A 24,552-nucleotide genomic window follows, 5' to 3' on the forward strand; every position below is an offset into this window, starting at 1 on the left:
AGTTACACAAGTTGACATGAACACATTTTTTTTTGTTAATTGAGTTTTTAACTTTTTATAACTTTTACAGGGTCAAGGTACATCAACAGTACACATCCAGGTAAGATGGCAAACGCAGTGTGTCCAAGTGAATACATTCTTACATACAGTGTGTACTACAATAATGGTTGAATAGTCAGCTTTGAAACAAAATTCAGTATGTGCTGCGTAAAGATACGTTTTAGGACAGATCAGGCTGTACAACAATGGAGGATTTCCTGACTGAAACAGCTGGTTGGATCATCTGGTTCCCCCAATGTGTCAGTTACCTGAAGCACCGCAGGGTACATCCACAGCACTGAAACTAATCAGACAAATCACATCCTGAATATCGGACTGGGGCTCTTGGCAGGTGACCAGATAAATCAGCCCGGCTCTATACCACTTTCGAACCTGTTATTTACCACATGGGGTTCCAGGATTTTTCGACCCGTTAATTTTAACGGCTTTTTAAGTCACCCGGGGAGCCCGGCCCACTATAGCTGTTTGCTTTGGCCCAATGCAACCGGCCCAGTTTCCCAAAGTTTAAGAAGGCACCGTCGCCAACCAGACCGCTCAGGAAGCCCAAACCTGCCACAGGAAAATATGCACTGGCATCAAGACAAGCAATGGAAACGATTGGGGGGGAGGGGGGGGGGCAGTCTTGGTGTACGAAAATGCCGTTTGGCTGAAATAACCATCTGTTCAGCCATGTTCGCACCTGCCTATCACAGTACCCGGACAAACAAGCTACTGACAAACTAGTTACAAGCCTCCTCATCCTCAGATTCTAGCATCACTTGCCCACTGGAACGTTCACAAGGTCGCCCATTCAGAGCTGTCTGGGGGAGCCCCGGGGAACAGCGGCATCCCACCTGAGAGCAGATTGCATTGTCCACAATAGTCGTATTAAAAATGTCATCCTTCGTATTATCTGGCCCACACTATGCTCGGCTGTCTCTGTTTATTTTTTTTTCTTTCAGTCAACAATGAAAATATGGTTTCTGCTGCTATCCGAGTGCAAACATAACATTCAGAAAGCAACAATCATTTCATAATCAAATGTGTTTATTTGAATATAAATAGTTTGGGGGAAATAAGTTTATTGACAATTGTGTAGATGGATAAAGACACAATGACTCAATAGAGATTTGACTTGGACTACCTGGCCGAGGGACAGACCTCAGGGCTACCTCCAGGCAGCGTGAGATTGATAGCCTCGGGCTCACACTGCACAGATTAACAATGAATCACTGTAAGAGGCCACGCTACAGCTCATGACAGTGAGCCTCGATCTCACTCCATCCAATCACCACGAGAAAGAGAGGGATCTGGAATATTCCTAAAAGTGAGTAGCCATGGCAACAGGACATACAAACATGTGCTCCCGCACACACACGTGGTTACACTTTCGTATACCAAAGCAACTTCCTGTAGAAAACTGCTAATTTCATACTCCACTGCTATAATCTGACATGTTCACATTTAAGCCAACCTACAAACTGTGAAAAGTGTTTCCTGGAAAGTTTAAGAACTAAGTTATAAGAATTATTTATGTATGTTATAATTCAGTTTATGTGTATGTGGTTATTCTTTCAAAGCTGAAATGTGAGCTACATGCTGGATTCTGATTTGGTTGTTACCCAGGCGACCAATTTAAAAACAGCGTTAAATAGGCACATCCCTTTTAAAGGCCACGCCCACGCGCCAGGCAAATGCGTCTGAAGGCCACGAAACACGCAGGCAGACTAACATGCGTTCCATCCATCCATCGATAATCTTATTCGCTGCAAATACGTGGAAGCCATGCTTGGCAAGTCACCTGACAAGGCGTCCTGAGCCTCAAAGAAGGTGCTGAGCCCCCCCTTGACGTAGGCCAGGCTGCCCTCGTTTTTCTTGTTGGCCTGCTTGCGGAGGTTGTTCGCTGCCACACGCAGCTGCTCGAAGCTGAGGAGCAACACACCATGTAAAAGAATGAATGGATAGACAGAAATAAAAGAGACAAGAGAACAGATAAAAACAGGCAAACAGACATACAAACAAATGAACAGACAAACATAGAAACAGACAAATGAATAGACAAGCATAGAAACAGACAGACCAACATAAAAATTAACAGGCAGAAGAACCAGAGAGTGTTTTAGCGGAATTAGTTCATTAGTCCATACAGAAGGCAATTACAGACAGACAGACATACATTTATATTTTAAGACTCTCACTTCGGTTGCATTAACGTTTCCAATCAGTGCTCGATCAGCACAGATGAAAAGCGATAACAGACAGGATGTTTGGAGACCACCCACGCCCACGAGCTGCCATCTTTGCATTGACATTTAGTCATCCCTTCAGAGGTGGCAGGACTATGATGCAAACACACACACAATCACACACACATGCAGTGAAAGCCCCCCCACGCGGTGCAAAAGCTGAAAGTGAGAGGGTGGGATAGATATTATGGTAGGAGCAGCGGTGTCACCTGGTGGTAGAATGGTTCTCGATCAGGTACCAGGTGGCTGAGAAGTTCTCGCTGGTGAAGTCTCCACTCATGCTGGGGAACATGCTCTCCAGGTCCATCTGAGCCACCTTCACTCTAGGAGCAAGAGGGCAAAAGTGAGTCAGGAACACAGGGCAACACAGGTTAAGTTTGACACATGGAACATTCTAGACCCAGTCAGAGCTGTTGTCAATTAAGGATGTTGGAGACTTTCAGCAAAACGTTTGCACGCACGCACGCCCGCATGTTCTCCCAGAAACTGGGGAAAAGACCCTATAAGGACCCATAAATATCCAAATTAAATCATGACTGTATTGTTTCTCATATGCTGAAGTCGCCTGATACCTGCTCATATACGTCTCCATCAGTGGGAATTTGACACCTGACAGAGATGTGATGCACCCTGTCCTCCAGCAGGGGGTGGAGTGGGACCAGCCAGGCCCACTGAGGCCACCTCAGCGTGGGAAGATCCTGGCCTCTCCCTGGAGCCTGGGCGGCGACGGAGCGCACACAGCGGTCATTAGAGACCGCGACGGGCCCTCCTTCATGCTCAGTTTGATCCGCACTAATGACCCATGGGCAACGAGATCTTGGGGAGCGACCCTCCTCAAGTGGGACGTCACAAGACTCAATTAGGGCTCGCGACACGTCAGTGCCGGGCGTGGGAAAGGGCCGGCGGAGTGTGCGGCTGATCGTATCGCCGCTAATGCTCACGCTAATGCTAGCACTCACGCTACCACTAGCGTGATCCACCCCACCCCCAACTCCCTGCGGCTTCCTCAGTATGTAATGCGAAATCAGCTGCCCCAACAAAGTCCGCTTTCACTTTTATCCAAAGGGATAGACATTTATATGAAAGTAGAGTCAGGTAGTCCCTGGAGCAATTGGGGGTTAAGGGCCTTGTTCAGGGGTACAACAATGAAATCACTCTGCTGACCCTGGGAGTGGGCAACACAGCTTCTTAACGAAGAAGTCTCTGCATAACTGCTTCCATTTCCCCTGAAAATAACAAAACTTCTGTGAAGAACACTCTGGAATCTCTTTTTTTCCATTAACAGCAAATATACAAGAAGCACTCCAGCAAAGGCATCTCCACGGATACCCGCACCTCGAAGAGCCAACGCCACCCAGCTGCGATCAAACGCATACGCCCCCGTCAGGCTGGGCTGACACGGGGGAATTCAGGGACGAGGTGGAGGCGATGATGGGGGCAATTTGGGGTCATCCTCCACACCAGTCAGCTCGTTTACACGCTGGAACGGCTTCAGAGGAAGACGGCGCGTTTCAAAAACGCTCTTCTGAGGCTGAGAGGAATCACGTCAGGCTTTTTCGTTTCTAATCATCAAGGTTTTTCCGGACGAGGGTCAGCTCGGTGTATGATGAGATCTAATCTCTCCTGCCAAACGCCGCGATAACGAGGAAGGTTTCAGAAAACCACAACGGCACAGCGGGGCAATCTGTCAAGGAACCGTAGCTCCAACGCGCTTAAACAAATGAGATCCGATTGGCCTCCCAGATGGAGCAGACCGGATGAGTCACAGATCGCCCAGGACGGATTTCGTATATGTTACAACTCCCAGCTGCTACGTGGAGCGAGCGGACGGGACATCAGCTGAAAACAAACAAGTCACCAAACACATGTAAATGAGTTTAAAGAGAACCCACTATAAACAGCCAGTCTGTACCACAACACGAGAAGCAAATGCTGGGTCTGTGTCACTTCCCAGAAAGTGGGGACAAAGAAATCTACTCCGCGTTCATAAACACATGGACTGCCACGGCCATATCACGGCGGCTCTGGGGGGGGGCTCCAGTCGGGCCGAGGAGATCGTCTTACGGCCCGACCCACGGTGCCTTTCCCGTGAGTCATGGAGCCGCGGCGGAAAGCGGGACTCACAGCGAGCATGTGGTGTGCGGAGGGGAGCTGAATCGGGGAGGGGGGGGAAGCTCTGCTCGGACTGCAGTCCCGCCCTCAAAAAGGCAGCTGTCTGGAGGGGGCGGGGGTGGGGGGTGGATGATACCCACTTGTCAGTGTCGATGCCGAGCGGGTTGGCAGGCCGCAGCGACAGTGGCGAGATGCTCTTGTTCTTGTCTGTCCGCATGTCATAATAGTTCATCTCGTCTACCCACACGGCCGATTGGTCCAGGATGCCTGCGGAGGTGTGTGCGCATCGCACACAAGCGCACACACACACACCATTATATGGGGCTCAGACTGCCACGGAATGTTCCGTGGCCATGGGTCCATGTCCAGAGACACGTACCGAGCTCAAGAGAATAAACTCAGATAATTAACCCGCCGCTCATGAGACTCAGAGGAGTCTCAGGGTGTGCATCTGAGAGCTGACTGAGGGCCCCCAAAATTGCAAAGCAGAATGTAGAGTTCTTTTCAAGGTCACATGACACATACCCCTAACAACTATCACGGGGAAACAAAAACACCCCAGCGTTTGCCAAGGGGGCCCCTTATCTACTGTACAGCTTAATTAGCCCCCCCCCCCATGCTTTACCGATCTTTTCTGTCTTGAGGAGCTTGAAGGAAACGGTGGAGGTGCCAGGACCGCCAGACTTGGTGGTGACAATGATCTCGCCTTTGTCGTCCTTGGCGGGTCCCACGCGGCACACGATCTTGCTGGCCGACATCCATTGAGCTGTCAGGAGGCAGTTGTGTCCACAGATTGACAGGCCTGGGGGACGGGATTGGACAGGGCAGCGGACTATCAGCAGCAGCAAGCAAACATGTACAGGCAGTAAGACGTACGAAAGAAAAGTGCCAAAGACTCATGGTCAACAGCTCTAAGGGATTAATGACAGAACTAATCCCAAGAAGGGGTCAAAGGTCATGATGGTCCAAGACCCTGTGCTCAAGCAGGAGCCCGACTGAGGGGCCATGTTTGGCTGTGCCTGTGAATGGAAGGTCGTTGGTTCAGATCCCAAGGTTGACAGAGTGACGTCACCATTGGGCCCTTGAGCAAGGCCTTCAACCGTCAATTGCTCCAGGGTCTGACCTTGCTTTCAATTGAATGCTGTTTTGGATAAAAACATCTGCTAAGTAAATAAAATGTAATTGTAATTGTTTACAGAGATTCCTGGGAAGGGCTCTAAAATGGAGGTAGGAAATCCCTCATTCATCACCTCTCTTCTTACTGTGGCATGTTCGCACTGCGGAGTAAAGGCAGCGGTGTGCGGGGAAGGATCGCCTGTCTGGCCGGAGGATGGAAAACAGCATCCATTCACATCGCCCAAACAGAACGGGCCGCCATTCTGCACACAAATGACCTCGGCCGAAAATCACACAAGCGGACCAGCAAAACAAACCCCAGTGGAGCTCGATCACTGCCTTAAACACGAGCGTCAAAGCTGTTCTCCGTGGACCTGAACCGCCGCCAAAGTCAGCCTCTCACAAACTGTTTCTTTTTGGAAGGTTCCGGATGAAGGCGAAACCGAGTCTGACACGGTCCACAAACCCCACTTCCTGTGGCAGCGCACCCTAATATACTTTGGCCACATTCCTCTGTGAGGTGGTGAGCACGGTACCTGCTGGAAATCACTCTGCTTTTTGGGGTTTTTTTGAGGGGGGGGGGGTCCTGTAATTCAGGTGAATGCCTCACAGTAACATTAACCAAGATTTAGACACGTTTACGAATCTGATGGTCCTTCACAGCCAGCATGGTGCAGGAGAGCGGTTGACATTAAAGCCCCACATGACCGCGAATGCGGCTAGTGCCACACCAGCCGGGGGGGGGGAAGACCCCAGGCCATCATAGGAGGCATGACACTGTACAAAGACATGGATGCAAACTTCAAGAATCCCCCCCGGATGGCCTGACGGTCCCTCTCTGATCCGATCAGAAATATCAAAAAGAGTGAAGCTCTGATGAGTGTTGGTGTGACACCACATCTGCTGTATCTAGCACTAAATCCGGGATAAATAAAATACATAAATAAAATGCGTTTTGCGAAACACTAGCAGACACTAAAACACACTGCACCACTAATGCATAAATGTTGAGTCTAATACCACAGACATGAGGACACAGGAACCCTGAAAATTATCAGCAAACATTCAGCCAGGACTGAAATATTTATAGATTAGCACTGAACTATAAGAATCTTTAAACATATATCAAATATGAAATATAAATATTAAATACAGGAAAGTACAACCTGACAGATGTTTAAATTGCGATAAGTTTTTGAAATACAACAGATTCTTTTTTAAATAAAAAAATGTAAGTATACACATACTAAACCAATTTCTCGAAAACCATGTTTGTTTCAGCTTAATTATAAAAAGACAAAATATATATGTTAACAGATGATATAATACAATATTTATTTTTATCATAATAATAGAAAAATCCATTTAAGATTTTAGTAGATTTTTGAAGGAAAAGTAACCCTTTTCAACACTGCCAAATTAACAGCAAAACGCATTTAAAAAATAAATCTAAATACTGAGCTGATTTGGATACATGAATTAATGTAAAAGACAACAGTTAAAAATAAAGGCCGCAGAACGTAAAATTTCGTAAAAACATACATATAGATAATATACTATTAATCACACTTTTGTTTAAAATTTTAACCACCTCTCAAATATAATAAAAAATATATTCATAGGCAAAAAAACTATTTTATTTGTTATAAAAGTGAAAAAATGAACTCTTTAATAATAAAAGCAAAAGCAAAATAAAAGCAAAAATGAAGGTGTAAAAATGAAGCAAAAATGAAGATTGTATTTCGTATGAGAGGATACTAATAAAATTTATACAACAACATGCATAATAAAGCATAAGACACATTTCAAGTGCATAATGACAAAAACAAAGTGTGATAAACATTCAGGCAGTACGCGGTCCAGGCGTTTCCGAGGGCCAGAGGCTGCCCCGGCGGACTGAAGCCCTTCAGGATGCTGCTTAGCAGGGCTTCGTTCCGACTACACGGGCACAGCATGTAAATCAACCCACTTATTCATAGGTGAGAGACCTAGTTACCAATGAGGTCGGCCGGCCCGGTGCCCAGGTTCTCGCCACGGATGGTGACCTTGGTCCACGGGATGCCCTCGTTGGGCGAGATGCCAGTGACCAACGGGGGCTGGCGGCCACGAGACATGGTGGTATTGGGGATGGGGGGGGGTGTGTGAATATCAGTGACCTGTCAGAGATTCGAGGAGAAAGAAAGGGGGGTTAGGATTTGAGAAACAGCCACGTCTCGTACCCGTGCCCCAGCCTTTGAGTGACTCCGGATGCGGTGATGATGGCCACCGGCATGTAAACACCAGCAGGGTACAAAAATAAATGTATCCATCAGGTCGATCAATCCATCTGTGCTCAGCCGAGGACAACACCCCCCCCCCCCAATGCCTCGTCGAAGGAGGACAGGCCGGCGGTTTTGTCCTGTAAATAAACAGAGCCCAAGAACGCCAGCAAGACCCAGAGCTGTGAAAGTGAAGCATTAAGCACTTTTAAAAAATGGGGCTCCATCAGATTTTCATTCAGAAAAAAACACGACGCGTAATTATGTGATCTCCGGTTGCCAGCGGCGTGGCCCGAGGGCTGTTTTCGTTGGCGCTGAAAGGTCGTAAAGTGACACAGGGCGGCCATGATGCCCGGGCGAAGAGCGTGGAGTTACGGAGGGTCACGGATGCGCCATTTACCGGATGCTTCGCCGCAAAGGAGTTATCCGGCCTACACGCCGCCTTAAGTGGCCACGACATCTCGCGGGAAAACACATATCTCCCTCACGATAAAAATGTAAACAGGCACGGTGCAGACAAAATTGCAGTTGTCTGAAAGTCCGGCTTTCCCCCCCTGAGTATGGAGTGGGCATTTTCGGCATTCCCATGCTCCATGGCTGTCTGATCCATGCTTTGGCTGCGAATTCACAAACCAGCGACCTTGACAGAAAATTGCTTAAAACTGGATTTTTTTGGTAAAATACCAAACTGCTGATTGGGGGGGGGGGGGTGCAAAAAGCTACTGCATTACGTTTAATCAAATAAAGGAATAAAAATGCTGCCAGAACGATATGGACAGTTGTGAAAATGTGACACTAACCAGGACATGGCTGAAACAACACACAGGACACCAGTGAATGCAAAATACGTAGTAAATGCAACAACAGAACGTAAGGCTGTCAGATCAGCGTAATCAAACGCAGGCTGCGTGATCTCACATGCACTGGATGTCACACGCTCTGCCTGCAAATGCCAGATGACCTGAGGTGGGGGGAGGGGGGGTCGGGTTCGAGGAGACTGGGAGGGTTTAAACAAGCCTCACAATGCCCATTCATCTGGGCCTTTTCGTGTGCCGGGGGGTGGGTATACTGCGTCTTGGTTGGGTATAATGCTTTCCCAACAGGATAAGCGGACCTGCCCCCCCACTCTCTCACACACACACACGGACACACGAGCCAGCTGGGCAGACTGACAGCTCGCAGCCCCGGTTGCGTGCGAGAGGCCCCTGCTGGCGCTGTGTGGTCTGGGTGTGTGGTCTCCGGCGCGAGGGGGCAGAGAGGCTGCTGACGGGGAGGATGAGAAAGGGCCCCGTGTGTGTTTACTTTACTCCGGGTCCTGCGTGGACATGGGAACGGTGCCCAGAGGCTGCCGCAGGCGGCCCCCACAAGGAAGCGGCGTGCAGCTGCAGCCAGCGGTGGAGCGCTGCATTCAGCGGTATTAGCAGGCCAGCGCGTCGCATTCATTAGTGGCCTTGCTCGCCGTATTTGTCAGCGTTAGTGGCATAGTGTATCGCATTTGTTACCAGCCGCGCTAAAGCACAATAACACTTCGGTGGCCTTTGCATGTTCAGTTACTGAAGCTTGAAACTCATATAAACCCTCAGCCCGTATCTCCATCTGGAGACATTCAGGGGAAACACAGAATCTCAGAAGGGCACTGCAAGGGCTGCAGGAAAGTGAATATTTTGCAATGTTGCTGTATGAAGGAGGACGGCCCACTAATAAAGTTAAAAGTATACCGGACACCGTCCCAGGAAGCAAGATTATCTTGGATGACGTCGCCCCCCCCCCCCCCATCATCCCGCTAATTCCTCATGGACTAATAGGTGCATATTTGAAGGGATACCTTGTTTACCAAATACAGTAAGTGGGACCAAATCACAGGCTTTGTGTCAGGAGTAAACAGCAGGTCTGATGCATTTCGTCATGTGATTATGTTTACCTACAGAGAACGCCTTCCTGGCTGCAGGAAGGACCGAGGTCATGGGGATGGGGGGGGTCGGGGTGCTTACATTTTCTGTTCTGTTTATTTTTACTGCAGTCCTGTAGAGGGCAGCACAAGACACCACTCCGGAGGAGGTCTACCCACAATGCAGCCCGGGGCTTCCCTGCAGCTTGCTGTTCTGAAGCTCTCTGTTCCGTGGGCCCGCCCACCACGAAAATGGGTGCACAGGGGGCTCTGGGTCCCTAAGGAGGGGGAAGGGGCAGGCTGTACGTTGGTTCATTGATGATTGAGCATGTTAGCATAATTATACTCTGAGAATTGACTTTCGTCAGTGAGGTGATCTGCAAAGCACCTTGGGACGCAGGTCACACGGAGAGCGACGAGCGACGGGCCAGTATTTACTCCGGCTCCTCCACACCAATCCTGAGCTCAAGACACCATGGCGTGGATGACCAAAGAAGCTGTGGACGGTCACATGGGAAGCCATCAGCCACAAAGCCAACGTGGCAGCTGAAGGAGTGGAGGGGGGGGTAGGCAAACAGGACGGCTGGGTACAGGCTCTTATGAAACAGGTCAGAAGTCCCACATGGCCAGACAAATCTTTTCAACTCACACATGCATGCGTGTGTCATTTGGGCCTTTACAACCTGGCATGTTTATAAGGTCTCCCAGGCCGAACTCCAAAGGACACACACGGAGAAAGCTAGGAGAGTAGGGTGCCGTACACCAGCTTCCTCTCCGAACATCAACCCCCGGGCAATCAGCACTAACAAAAAGTAAAAGAGCCACATCATTAAGCAGCCGACAGTGTAAACGCTCACATTCATCTCCAAATGTCACCGCGGCAACTATAGAACAACCGAAGGCCTGGTAACTGGCCTCTTGGCGTTAAGATTAATAATCGCAGATAAAGGGGACATTTGTTTGACTGGGTAACATGTCATTAATGTGTTCCTGCTTTTCCACACTGCAATTAGAGATATCGCACGGTCAAATGCAACCCTGGGGGGGCCCCCCTATGAAGCCTTCCCACAGTTCCCCTGGGCAGGCGTGCCGGGCAGTGCCGACCACAGGAAAATCCTGTCCGTGGCTCTGCACTGTGGGACTATGGGAAAATCCCAGTGGGCGACTCAAAGCCGACGACTTCAAATTAAGATGTGTACGGTGACCCAAAAAAAAAAAAAAAGAGAAGAAGATGATGACTGCTCAAGCATGGAGAGGAAAAGAAAATGGCAATTTGAAATGACATGGTGGGGTAAACAAACAAAGAAAGCAAATGAAGAGCTGAAGCGTTTCTGAGGCTGTCCCACTTTGAAGTACGCTAACGTAAACAGCATATCGTCTCGGGGAGCCCCTCCCTGCCCAAAAATGGGATGTTCCTTCAGGGCCCATGTCCTGCAAGTGATTAGTGATGAGGGGGGAAGACGTAGAGGCCGCCACATGCAGGCAGGACAGCGCATTCAAGCCACCGTCACCTCCGGATTGCCCAGATGCATCTGGGGGGTGGGGGGGTGGGAGGAGACCTCCCAGACAACAGGAGCGATGACATAGCTGCTGACGTTTCAGACACACCAGGGAGTGAGTCGGCCTCAGAGGATCCACCACCTGGAAATTAGGGTACGGCTCGCCACGGGTTCGAGACTGAGCCATGCTGATGTTCTCCATCTGTAGCTCCATGAAAGGGCCTCTCCGATACACGCCCTCGCTGTGTCACACTCACACGCACTTGTGATTCACTCACTCATTCATTCCACCAGCTGCCCTTTCCCCTTCCTGCCCTGCATCTCACTGACTGACAGCCCTGACTCTGTTACCCAGGGATAGGTGCAGGAAAAAGCAGGCCCACAGCCACAATGACGGGGACCATGGCACTCTCTCCAAACACGAATCCCCAAAAACAAACAGCAAGCTGTGAAGTGAAGCTTCTTTCACATTATATTGCTTTCAGTGACTTCTTATCCTTTTTCCATGCTTTTCATTACTTAAGTAAAACGTGCACTTCCCATTACACCCAATCCAGGACGTTCAATGGGAGAGACATGCAACGTCAACGGGGAAAATGAAAAAACTCACTGACACAATTGAGATGAGGATGATCTCAGAAACTTCCAGCTCCTTTTCTCAGAGCGAAAGCTGCCAGACACCATACCCATCTGGCAAGCAGGGTGTGGTGGCACAGCAAAGCCCTAAAGCCCTTCCAGTACATAACCCAAGTATGACTCTACAAATGGAGGGGCACTGAGCACCCGGAACCCCGAAAGAGCTTAAACAGCAAACCTAAAACACAGGAACCGCCAGAAGATTAAATATCAAACCAAAAACCCAGGAATCCCCCAAGGAGCTTACATATCAACCTAGAACCTAGGGCTGGACAATATCACATCGCAATAAGACTGCGATTTGTGCACATGCATAATAATCACCATGGCTTTAGATAGATGATTGATTGATTCATTAATTGACAGATGACAGACAGACATTGATATGATACATATGACATATATGATATATGATAAATGATATATGATATATATGATATGTGATATATGATATCATGTGATATATGATACTTTATTAATCGCGAAGGAAATTTGTTCAGACACCGGCTTTTTGGTACTATTCGGGCGTTTACTTACGGCCACAATTTGACAAGCTGGGGTGGCTTTCCCAAAAGCTTCATAACGCTAACTAGTTTGTTATCTAGTAATTAAGATCGCTTGTTAATTGGCACGCATTTCCCAAAACTCTTCGTAACGAAAGTAGTTTATCTCGTTTGTAGATTTATGAGTGCCCCGACCCACTCGTTATTTTCTATGTTGTTCTTTATTTGAACTTTTGCCTGCTGTCCTGTCACAGAGAAGTAGAGATTGGCTGAAATAGATGGCAAATACACATTGATGGCCGTTTTTGGACAACGTAATAATGCTGATGATATAATAAGAGGTCAATATTGCAATATAAATAATGTTGATTATAAATTAGTGCATATGGGGCTCGTTGTTTTAACACCTGTATGCCATTTGAGTACATAACAGGGTTGTGCACCATTCAGAGTTGACTTGAGAATGACCTTGAAAATCAAATTCAATTCATAAACCAGTTGAAAACTTGAATCGCAATTCGACTTTGAATATAAGGAAGTAGAATTAAAATGGAATTGATTTGACATAAATTCATATGCAAAGTGTAGCTTTAACAATGCAGTTTAATATTTCAACATGAATTACCCAGCATATTAACAGAAACAGCATACACTGAATCCCACCTATACCACCACCACACAATCACGAATATTTCGGCCATGCTCCTGTTCGAGCATCTAGTTGAAAAGTCTGTGCATGTCACGGTTACTCATAATGAATGCCACACTTTAAGTGTCACCTATAGAGTAAATAATTTAACTGTGGTTTTGTGTACCATGGTGAAAGAGCACTTCATACCGTCATAAAAGTAACCATCACAGCCCCATTCATCTGACAACCCACGGACACTAACGGGAAGAACTACCGTATGCAGACTCCCCACAAATGGCAGCACACAGAAACAGTTAAATATGCAAAACAATAAATATATGTCCATGGAATAGGGCTGACAAAAACCAAATGCATATTGTTAGAAAATTCCAAAACAATTACACAATTTTTATCTTACAGTCATACAAATATGAAGTTTACTCACTAGTACATATATAAGGTCAATAAAAACATGTACCATCTTGGACGTAGGGTTGCAAAATTCCCGGAATTTTCAAAGATGGAAACTTTCCATGGGAATTAACGGGAATTAATGGGAATAAACGGGAATTAACGGGAATTTATGGGAATAAACTGGGAATTTTCAAAATTGAAGGTTGGCTCTTCTTAGGGAACTTAAATATAGTTGAGCAAAGTATATTTTAGCATAATATTGACAAAAACAAACAAATGCAATTCAAATACACTTGAATATCCATGCCATTCCTTAATCACATGTACAGAGCACATGCTTGCTGCATGGCTATTGAGACCACCTACTGGCACTGTGCATGCCTCCATCACATGTACACATGGACCACACTTTTGAGCCTGAAGGACAAAGAGTATTGAAGGCACACATTTGAGCCTGTGGACTTAACAAGTGAGGTAAGTTTTGATGATATTATGGGAAAATATATTCATTAAATGTTTCAATTGTGAATATCACATAAAATGTATTAATCTGGTAGATAGCAATCTGATAAGATGCTAAATAAAATGCTAGCATCTCAGGGCTAGACATAAGCCGCGGCACCGCGGCCAATGGCCGTCGTGCCTTTCAAAATTGGCCGCACGCCTCCTCAAAATTGAAGTACCTTACGGCCAAGATTGGCCTGCCTTTAATGTTTGTCTGGCCGTATGCCCCCTTTTTACCGAAAGTAACGTTCATTACACAAAAGACTTGCGCACGACACGATCCACTTTACCTCGTCAACAATCGATGCATCTGTACTGAACCCGAACCCAACCTTCGATACGAGAAACGAGGTCAACCCGCACATCTCGTAATTCCCAACTACTGAATGAACCGCAATGAATTCTGGACTAATACGATCATGTGTTCGTCGCATGATTGGCTGATACGGTATGTATCGTCCAGCCTACTATGGAGCCACAGCAATGACAATGGTGCATCATCGGGGGTTACGTTTTTGATTGGAAAAGCCATCCGACGGTTTCCGAATAACAGATAGGTGTCCTTTTCGGTAATCATCGTGTAGTTGTCGTCTGCTGCTTATGCTGTCACCATGCCTCGCAAAGATCGAGAACGTAAAAGAAAGCAAGCTGAACTCGCGGCTACTGCCGCAAAATATTGCAAATTATCTACTTCGTTCAGGTAAGTGTCAGATGGTGTTGTAAAAAAACATTTGCCGAGGCAGAGCAGATTTAACTCAGAGAAGTACCAAGCTCTGCTGGGTGGATATAGGACTGGTAGCGTGCAGTGTGCAAAAAACGAACGTCAAGTCAATTGTCACGTACACTAAAAGAATACGGGTGTTCTGAGCAAACAAATACAAAAATATTGACGGCTCCTTTATTGTTGGATTTTGTTTTTTGAAATAAAGCTATATATATATCTATAAATATATATACTGTATATATTCTGTCTCAAATCGAAGGTCGTATTGCGTAGGTTGTCTAAACTTGGTAATTACAGTAATTGGTAATTAGTGACTCAGTATTGGCCCAATGCCTTTTTGGAAAGTTTCTGCTTTTTTGAAAATAAAAAAATGCATCCTTTATGGAAATAAAATTCCTCCACAAGGCCCGAGGTGTCCTATGAAATTTAAGTAAATGAAAAAAACATTTTTTCAAATTAAAATTTTTAATTTGTCAATGACTTCACAAAAAACAATACCACTGCACACTAGCTAATTTACTCCAGATTTTGGCCTTGTGCCCAGGCTTAATGGCCTTGTGCCCTAGAAAAAATATGAATAGCCAAGGCCAAAGTGGCTGTGCCCTCCTAAATCCTTATGTCTAGCCCTGGCATCTGTTAGATGCTAAATAAGCCATAGCTAGTATAACATAAAGAAGATGCTAGCTTCCTCATTTGGCTGTTTTGTTTTGAAGATCATTCCAGGGGCTCGTTCTTCGTACGTCGCTAACTCAGTTAACCTTTTGAATGGGACTTTGTGGAGATTTTTGGACAGGGGGCATTTTTGAATGAGCGGGGTTAGGGGATGGTAATATTGAACTCAACATTTCTGTTTTTATTCATCCATGAAACAAGTTATTGAAACGTGTTCTATTCTACTGTACTTACAAATAAATCTGTTGAAAACATTTTGCATGGAGGTTTTCTTATGATTTCTGTTTATATTTATGCTTGGAAATAATATATTCCCAGTTAGTTCTCCTAAATTCCCATTAATTTCCATAATTCCCATTATTTCCATGGAAAGTTTCCAATATGGAATATTTCCAAAATTCCCAAGCTTAACTTACCATGGAAATTTACTGGAAACTTTCCGGAAATTTACCGGAAATTTTCCGCCCCTTTGCAACCCTACTTGGACGTAAATCTGTTATGTAATTATGTTTTGCTAGATTAAATGATATTCATGTGTTGTATGATTTCATTGAATTGAAATGAATTAAATTCTTCTTACCGTCATTCCAACTCAACATCTTACAGGGTGTAGCCAAGTCAATTCAAAATCCAATTCATAAATTCTGAACAACCCTGGTAAGCTACATAATGAGTTAACCAATCAAACGTGCTGTGTTCAGTCACATCTTTTGAATTGGGAAGGTGAATCACTCTCACGACCAGCAATGGCAGAGAATTGTGCAAGTGAACAGTAAACAGCTTTTGAGACGGTGACATCCAGAAATCCAAGTTGCTTTTATAGGTGGCCATGAACCCCTTGGACCATCTCATTAATGAACAGTTCATAGAGAAATACAGGGTGGCCTGGGGTGAAATGAGCCTCTTTGGTCTGGTGCAGGATAAATTGAGAAAAGAAACACACTGGAATTTTGCGCTCAGTGCAGCATGCAGCTTCTGACAGCTCTCTGCTTCTATACCACTGGAGGATTCCTGCAGACCTACAGATGCACGTGGCATCAGCAAGGCTGCTGTGTCCTGCAACTGCACATGCAGTGATCACACTTCTGTTGCACCGTGTGCACAACTACATACAATGTCCAGCAGGAGGGGATGCCTTGTATGACACTAAAACTGATTTTCATGTCATTGCAGGCGTACCTGGCATTGTAGGTGCATTGTAAGGCTCTGATGGACTGTAAATTGAGAGCATAGCAATTGTCTATGTTCTTACAATCCCACCTTCCCTTTAAACAGTACTGCTGGTATGTAACTCATGCATTGTTACACCAATGGTGAAATGCTTTCCTTGCCCTCGTAGCATAAACGCCTATCTAGTTTGTTTATTTCTGTTAGTTGGTTGGTTTTTGACAAATGAAGGCCACTCTTAGTAGGCCAGTGTCTAGTCAAAAGTGTAAACTAGAGGAAAAATAAACTATTCGGATTGTACCATTAATTCTCTTTTTTCCCCAGTTACTTTGGCAATATTGTCTTTTTATTCATTTTTAATAGTAATTTAAAATGTTTTAACTTAAATTATATTTCCACAGATAGTTCTGGCAATAGTTGTAGTTGTCATGAAAAATAATAACCCTGTACCATGCATTGATCACTAACTGCTATTCTGCCACTGCTAACACTATTGTAAGGAACAGTGGTTTTGATACACATTTCACACAAGTAATGATATCTCAGCAACAACTCAAAAACCAAAGACCTAATTTTCTGGAGATGTTCATGACATTATGAGCTAGTTTTAGTTAAAAAAAAATTAAATATAGGTTTTTTTTAATAAAAAATTTATATTTTAATCAGTTATTACATAGTAATTTGTTCAATCTATACAGTACAGCTGAACAATAGCTTTCAAACAATATAAGGACCATTTCTGTGCAGCTTACATTAAGGTAAATATAGCTAAAGTAATAGTCCCCCCCCCGAAAAAGTTTAAACTTTGTTCGCTTAAATCTCCCTCAATATTGATCCAAGACACGCCAAATTACTCATGTGACCAAATCAGCATGGCAAGTTTCGTTAAAATCCATGACGATGAGGTCCGAAAGTGTGTTGATTTGACATGAAATGACCCTTTTATAGATAACACAATATTAAGTGCAAATATTTCAGATAATTGTGATATGATATTGTGCAGCCCTACCAGAACCCCAGGAACACCGTATCATACGGGGAACACACCTCCCCCAACCTGTCGGACACCCAGGGATGTGGGAGTAGCCATCAGCACCTTTAAGCATTGCTAAATGAAGCCCAGTGGCTTTACGTAACTAGAGGGAAAAGTGAACCATTTGTTTGTTTCATTGAATGTCTGACTTCTGAGGTTCATATCGTGATAACAACAAACAAAAGTGGCCCCAGTGCAACTCCATTTAGAGTGTAACTGTAACTACTGTCCCAGACATGCAGGCTGTGTGTTGGTTTGAAGCATAGCTCTGTCTGGGGGCCACCCCGGCCCCCACCATTCCCACTCTGAGTGCAGTAATTTAGCCACAAATGATTCCTGCTGCCTGGGGAAGCGGGGGGCCAGTTTTGAGGGACAGAATGTTTACTTCCCTCTCAGCAAAGGCCAGGGGGCTGCTTGTCATCCCAGCGCACTGGGGGCACAAAGGCTTCCTTTCAGGACCAGGCCTGGGGGCGGGGGGCTTTTTTTTCAGCCTTACTCTAGCATCACGTGTGTTAAGGTGGAAAAGGCGAATCCCAGCCAAGCAGAAATTGCAGTGTCACCTGCAAGCATCATCCTGAGCCTGGCCATCCATGTACCTGACTAAGTTCTCCAACTAAATGAAGCTTACGTATCATTACATATCGTTTAGTTACTCTTGCTTGTTTGTTCATATATATTTTGTTTGTCCAGCGTGGGCACCGGATCCCCATCTGAAGCTACAATAATAAACACGACTCCATCGCCATTCACTCTCATTGGCTTATGTGTTATCGCAAGCTTAAGCACAGAGGGAGGGCAGCCAACCGGACGGCTTTTGAACGCAGTGGTCCAAATGACCACAAAAAAAAAAAACAGCATCCACAGATTAGTAAAAAGCTAATCTAATAAAGAGTTAAATTTAACCAAAAATAAACACCTCAGAATAAAAAGATTTTAAAAATCATACTATAATAGCATGTATACTTAATGCAACAAAAGGGTAAAAAGTGGCGAGTTAATTTAGCCTTTTTGTTTTAAGGACACTAAAATCCTGCAAACAAAAGTGACACAGCAGAGGGGGAGTATTATGCTGTTAAATACGGGTTACAAAGTGCTCAGTGCAGACCGAGTGATTTGTGTGTTCTGTCATCAGCCTGAGCAAGTTGAGCTGGCATCTGGTGGACCCCCGTATAACACGGACCACGTAGCACTGGGTGTGGGGGGTGCAGCTGCCCCCCCACTCCTCAGGGATCAGGCCTCTGGGAGCTGTAACGCTGCACTGCTGAGAAAAACGCCATGAAAACATAACCAAAACAAAACAAGCAGGGCCACCCAAATTTCCAATTAGTCCCAGTGCGGAGGGCAGGAAGCGGCCGGCAATCTGCCAGTGGGCTGCCCTGGGCCAGGTCAGGGACATGGAACAGCGACAGGAAGGAGGCCTTGGGCCACCATGGCCGCCATCCGAGCCAAACATGCCACTCAGCGCTTAATGCCACCTTGCCACCTCATTAAAGAACAACAGATTTTCTATTAAAAATACAGGCAATAATTTGGAAGAAATAAAGTCTGCATTAACAGATAATATGGAATAAGTTGCACAAACTGTGGGAAAGATTGACCATTCTGGTTTCCCAAAACCAGCTGAAACAGCACCGGACTAGGGAGCTTAGCAAGTTCTTTGACCTCGGAAGCCCATGGGTCATGACAAATATCAGCTTTGTCTCACAGCTCAGGTATTGCTGGGATTGTGCCTTATAAGCAGAAGATCTCTTATAGGCAAGAGATCTCAAAGAAGATACTTTATCTCTCTTTTAAACAGGTAAAGCACATCTCTAAGGGGACTGTTACCCCGCAGAGGATACGACACGGACGCCAAATGCAGGCAGCCTCAGACACATGAAAAAACAAGCGAGCGCCATAATTACAACAATTAGACCAACCTTTCGTTAACCCAGAAAAGTATGCCATGTTTATCTGTTCCACATTAACCCCGACCTGAGAGATGCAGCTCATAACACAGGGGGAACCATTAACAGCAAAAGCTGCTTCGGCCCTAAAAGTTCTACTCCAATAAACATAAATTTTCTCCTCAATTTAATTCATCCATCCATCCATCTTCCAACTGCTAACCCTGGACAGGGTCACAGCTGGGCTTGGAGCCGATCCCAGACAGTACAGGAGAGAAGGTTTGAGTAAACCCTGGAAGAGATGCCAGCTTATCACAGTTTCTTTCTTTCTTTCTTTCAAACAATCAACCAATCAAACAAACAAACAAACAAAACACACTTCGAGGAATTTAGAGATACCAGTCAGACTAACTGCATCAGAATAGAATGTGACACAGTTAGTTATGATGCTGTGCCTGTGTTCAGAAGGTCACCAGTTCAAATCCCAGGGTTGGCAATGTGATTTTATTGTTGGGTCCTTGAGCCAGGTTCTAACTAGAGGTCGACCGATATATCGGGCCGATATTTAGCATTTTTTAATGTATCGGCATCGGCCGATATCCGAGTGCACTACGCCGATTTTCAGACAGGCACGTCTGCGGGCAGCCCAGTGTTATTGTTGCTGTGGAACACGTGACCCATGCTGCCTTGTGCAGGACCACAGCCAGAAGTTTTGGAAAAGTCCTGGGATAAAACGGTAAGGCTTAAATTCTGATCTTTCAATGACCTGTTTATTTAAGTAGTTTGCTATGAAATGTTGCTTTAAAAGAAAACGCGAATTACGCTATTGGGAACTGGGGTAATGATAATGAGCCTTCAACCAACTGTAGCTTACAGGTAACATTAAGGATCATTGATTCTAATAGAGTTCGTTTTGTGCGCTTATTGGTGGGCTCACAGACGTTTTTTAATCGTTAAAAATCATTTTAATTGTTAACATTTTAATTATTACCATATCAGCCCGATGTTATCAGTTATGCTTTTTTTCTTGTGTCGGAGAGTTTCACTCTGTGAGTGTGTGGGGCGGAGCAGGCAGCTCTCAAATACTGCAGCGTGTGTGAGAGTTGCGGTACTCTGCCCTGATCACAGACAGCGCCGTCCTCGGAGACACAGAGCTGCTAAGAACAATGCATGGCGGAGAAAAGTGTTTGTTCGAAAGCGTGGTTACCATTTACTTGAGCTGATGCTGACAATGGTCCTTCTGTGCAACTTTTTTTCATTTGAGACCGGAGATTCAAACAATTTGTCAGACGTCTAGATAAAAAGTGCATGACTTTGCGCAGTTAATTTCCTCATTAAACATGTCTATCCTTTATACGGGCTTATACGTAGACAACGTCACAATCACCAGGGGCTTATGTTGTCCTTGCATACAAGGCTGTGCAATACGACAGTTATTTTATTTTCCGGGATCACTAGATTCTGATTGTGAATTTGGCTTTAAGCTATCTGTCTGCTAACAACAGAAACAACATGTTAGTGTACACTACTCATCATACTATGATGCACTTAGTGTTTTTTTTTCTTCAAAATGTATTAGAGTGTAATTGTTTTAATGTGCATGGAATACTGGAATTGTAGAATGAATTGAAGATGAAGGTACTATAATAAAAATTCTAACCTTGCATTTATTCTTCTGTTTTAGTAATTGCTGTCTGATGGCTGAACAAAAATCTAATCCTATATGGCAGCATTTCACAAAGCCAACACCAGGAAAAGCCAGGTGCAATATCTGCAGCAGACTGGTGAGCTTGGGAGCTGAAGAATGAGTTTGCTGCTAAAGAGATTCTGATGCTGCTATCTTTATTGTTTATAAGTTTAAGTTGTTTATAAGTTGTATTGTGTTTTTGTTATTTAAGTTTATATTAAATTTACACAAGTCAGTATTCAATAAATGCTAAGTTGAGAAATTTTGTGTATCGTTTGTTATTATTAATGTGATATTTTATCATGCAAATAGAGGGGAAAACGTCCAATTTTCGGCCAAAAAATATCGGCAGCATATATCGGCCATCGGCTGACCCTGACTCCTAAATATCGTCATCGGCTATTGAAAAACCCATATCGGTCGACCTCTAGTTCTAACCCCCAATTTCTTTGGATAAACGCATCTGCTAAGTAAATGAACTCTAAATGCTTTCGACCATATAAAGAAACCCATATAAGAACATGCAAACTCCACACACATATGTTTAAGAAAGTTACCCAATGAGCAACCATAAAATATAATATCACCTCAAAAAGATTTTACAGTCATTCTGATTAAATTCCATACAGGAAATGGGCCGAGTCATGTCCATGTGACAAAGGGCAGAGGAAATTGCACCAGGAAGTATGAGCCTTTTCATGGGAATGCATCCCCATACTGCCCGAATCTCATAAGCTGTCTTGTTTTCACAGGGAGCTCAGTGTGGACCTGAAGCAGAAGAGGGCCAGTTACACTGCATGAGCATGCAAAGGAATGAGGGTTTCAGGAGGAGCAGTGCTCCTGCAATTCAACAGGATTGTAAGAAGTGGTCCACTGTATGGGAAAGCAGCAGAACAAGGAAGGCAAAAAGCCTCAGTAAAGGGCCAGCTGAGCCAGACAGGGACATGAGTGCCACTGTATAGGACTACTGAGAGAAATGTAGACTTCCATATTCCATAACCGCACACCCAGGCTGAGGGACGCCACAAATATGCAGAGCTCAGTAGTAGGAAACAGCAAATACTCAGCAATACACAACAGGGCTGGGCAATTAATCTAATTTTTATTTCAATTATGATTTTGGCTTCCAACAATTATCACAACAAAATAACCATGATAAAATGATCGTGCCACATTTTGTCTTGTGTTATAAATCCAGTGCACCTCTTTCCAGCCCCTTTTCATTTGATTCTCAGTTGAACTATATTTTGAGTTCAAGGAAATCCACTGGAAAGCCATTGTTAAAATAAATGGATGATACAGACGCTCCTCTGCTTACGAATGAGTTACGTTCCGAACGGCTGTTCGTAACTTGAAATGTTCATAAGTCATTATTCAACATATTTAAGGGTATACGCAAGTACAAAGAACTAGGATGCTGGGAGTACACACGCTACGCTGCTGCGCGGCGGGAGTAGCGGCCAGAAGTCGTACTAGGCGGAACTGGCGCGCAGAAAAAAAAAAGTGATGTAGCTGACAGGAGCTCAATGAACACAATTTGGACTTTCAGTTCTCTTCTTTTGTAAGTTTGAAAGTTCGTAAATTGAACGTTTGTAAGTAGAGGAGCGTCTGTACTTTCAAAGTCAATGAGTAATCATGTAAAAGAAATGTGATCACAGTATTGACCAAAATAATCATGATTATGTTTTTAGCCATAATCGAGCAGCCCTACTACACAGTCACTGTTTGAGCAACTAGCCTACTGAATTTCAAAGGCACATTAAGGAAAATCAGTGGGGGGAGGTGAAAAAGGATTGTTCTCTTATTAGCAATTAGATGGATAAATCACTGTACCTACACTTTACTCTTAAAAGAATTCCAAAACCTCAAAAACACCCCCCCCCCCCCAACATAACCACGAGATATTTCTATTCTCAGCTGAGTGTTGTTAAAACAGTAACAATAAGGCTTATAGAATCAAAATAATTCACATTTGATACAGATCTAAACTTAGTTATATTATATACAATGTGATAATTAAATTATACAAATGGCAAAAAATCGAGTTAAATTATGTTTTAAATACTTCGGAATTATACTTGTTATACTGTGCATTGATAAAACGTTATAAACTTTGTTCATCAGACAGAGAAGGAACTGCTTCACAAATTGCATCACAAATTTACATCAGCTTTTACATACACCAATTTTTACTTATTAAGACGGTTAACAGTAATTCAAGGACATGTTTGATTCACTCTATTTAGTAACATATAGAAAGATACTCCATCGTAACAGATTACATCACATGATAAATTCAGAAGAGAAAACGCCGTTACATAGTATCGCGACCAGATTTCAAACACGTATCGCACGGTGCAGACTCACGAAGACAAGCGCGTCTCCACCGGTGCTTTCCATCTACATAACGTCCCCCCATCAGTATAATATGTGGCGCTTCAGATACGCAGGGCACACTTGTTTCAGTACGTAATTAGCCTGTAAGTTACACTGGTAAAATTTAAAGGACATGGCGATTGCCTGGGCGACGCGTCATCGATCGTTATTTTTTGTTTCCTTGTATAAAAGCCTGAGCTTTACGAGACGGATATCGGTCAATTACACTGAAAAAAGAAAGACGCTGGCAAAAATATATATCCGAATGACTGCGCAAAATTGTTAATGCTTTAGAGCCGTCTTTCACAGGTTGTTAGACATTATTAACTGTCAAGGATGTGCGTCTGAAATCACACCCTAAATATCAGTGGGTGGGTCAACGAAATCTCAAAGGCACATATATATATTTTTACTGTAAATAACACACAAGATACCGTGCATATACACCGACATTTGTTTTGTTAAATGTATTAATAATCATTAAGAAACCACGTCATAGAGTTATACCATACACATAACCAAAACATCGAAGCCAACAAAATTAGCCGTCTCGCCTAATTCTATTTTCCCCTTTTATGACAAACATCCATATTCCTGACAATTTCACCGTAATAATTCTGAACTACAGATACATATGCAGTGTTCAATAAACAAGGGATACTCTATAAGAATATTAAAATAACAAGAAAACACTTACAGTACAGGAAAGGGATCTCTTCAGATGACCCCTGTGCCTGACTACGATAACTTCCGGGTTATGTATCAACTTCCGGCAAATGTCATGTGATGTACAAGTTTAACCAATTTGCCTCCGAATTTGACCGTTTGACTGCTTTTTGCAGTTTCCCCACGCCCGCCCCTCAGAATTACAATATTGCAAATTGAAGTTAATATTCTTTTAAAACCAAAATATTTTCTACCAAAATAATAGTAGCCCAATGCAAAATAAAGCACAATTTTATAAAATACAACATAATAATAATGATAATAATAATAATAATAATAATAATAATACTTATTATTATTATTATTATTATATGCATATATAATATATATTATGTATATTTTATATAATATTTCTGAAAATCTATTATGCACGTACAGTGCATAATAAATTTTTTAGTGCACAACAACCGAAATGTGTCCTCTGCATTTAATCCA

At 44.1% G+C, this 24,552-nt stretch overlaps 1 protein-coding gene across 4 annotated transcripts in view; it reads right to left on the bottom strand.

Annotated features, from left to right (window-relative positions):
• Window positions 1–24,171, bottom strand: part of exoc2 (exocyst complex component 2) — a 54,462-nt gene extending 30,291 nt beyond the window's left edge. For 3 of the 4 annotated variants that reach the window (XM_023823554.2, XM_023823551.2, XM_023823555.2), the window contains exons 1-6: window positions 24,089–24,171; window positions 7,510–7,669; window positions 5,023–5,199; window positions 4,538–4,664; window positions 2,495–2,608; window positions 1,841–1,965 (exon numbers count right to left, since the gene is read on the bottom strand). In XM_023823554.2, the coding sequence (XP_023679322.1) occupies window positions 1,841–1,965; window positions 2,495–2,608; window positions 4,538–4,664; window positions 5,023–5,199; window positions 7,510–7,627 (661 nt within the window). In that variant the 5' untranslated portion in view covers window positions 7,628–7,669; window positions 24,089–24,171. Of the gene's footprint in view, window positions 1–1,840; window positions 1,966–2,494; window positions 2,609–4,537; window positions 4,665–5,022; window positions 5,200–7,509; window positions 7,670–9,762; window positions 9,938–10,047; window positions 10,157–24,088 lie in introns of all 4 variants that reach the window. The other variant, XM_023823553.2, reaches the window with a different exon arrangement.
• Between the last annotated feature and the right edge of the window lie 381 nt (window positions 24,172–24,552).

Source organism: Paramormyrops kingsleyae, chromosome 1 (assembly GCF_048594095.1).
Source record: "Paramormyrops kingsleyae isolate MSU_618 chromosome 1, PKINGS_0.4, whole genome shotgun sequence".
Lineage (NCBI taxonomy): Eukaryota > Metazoa > Chordata > Actinopteri > Osteoglossiformes > Mormyridae > Paramormyrops > Paramormyrops kingsleyae.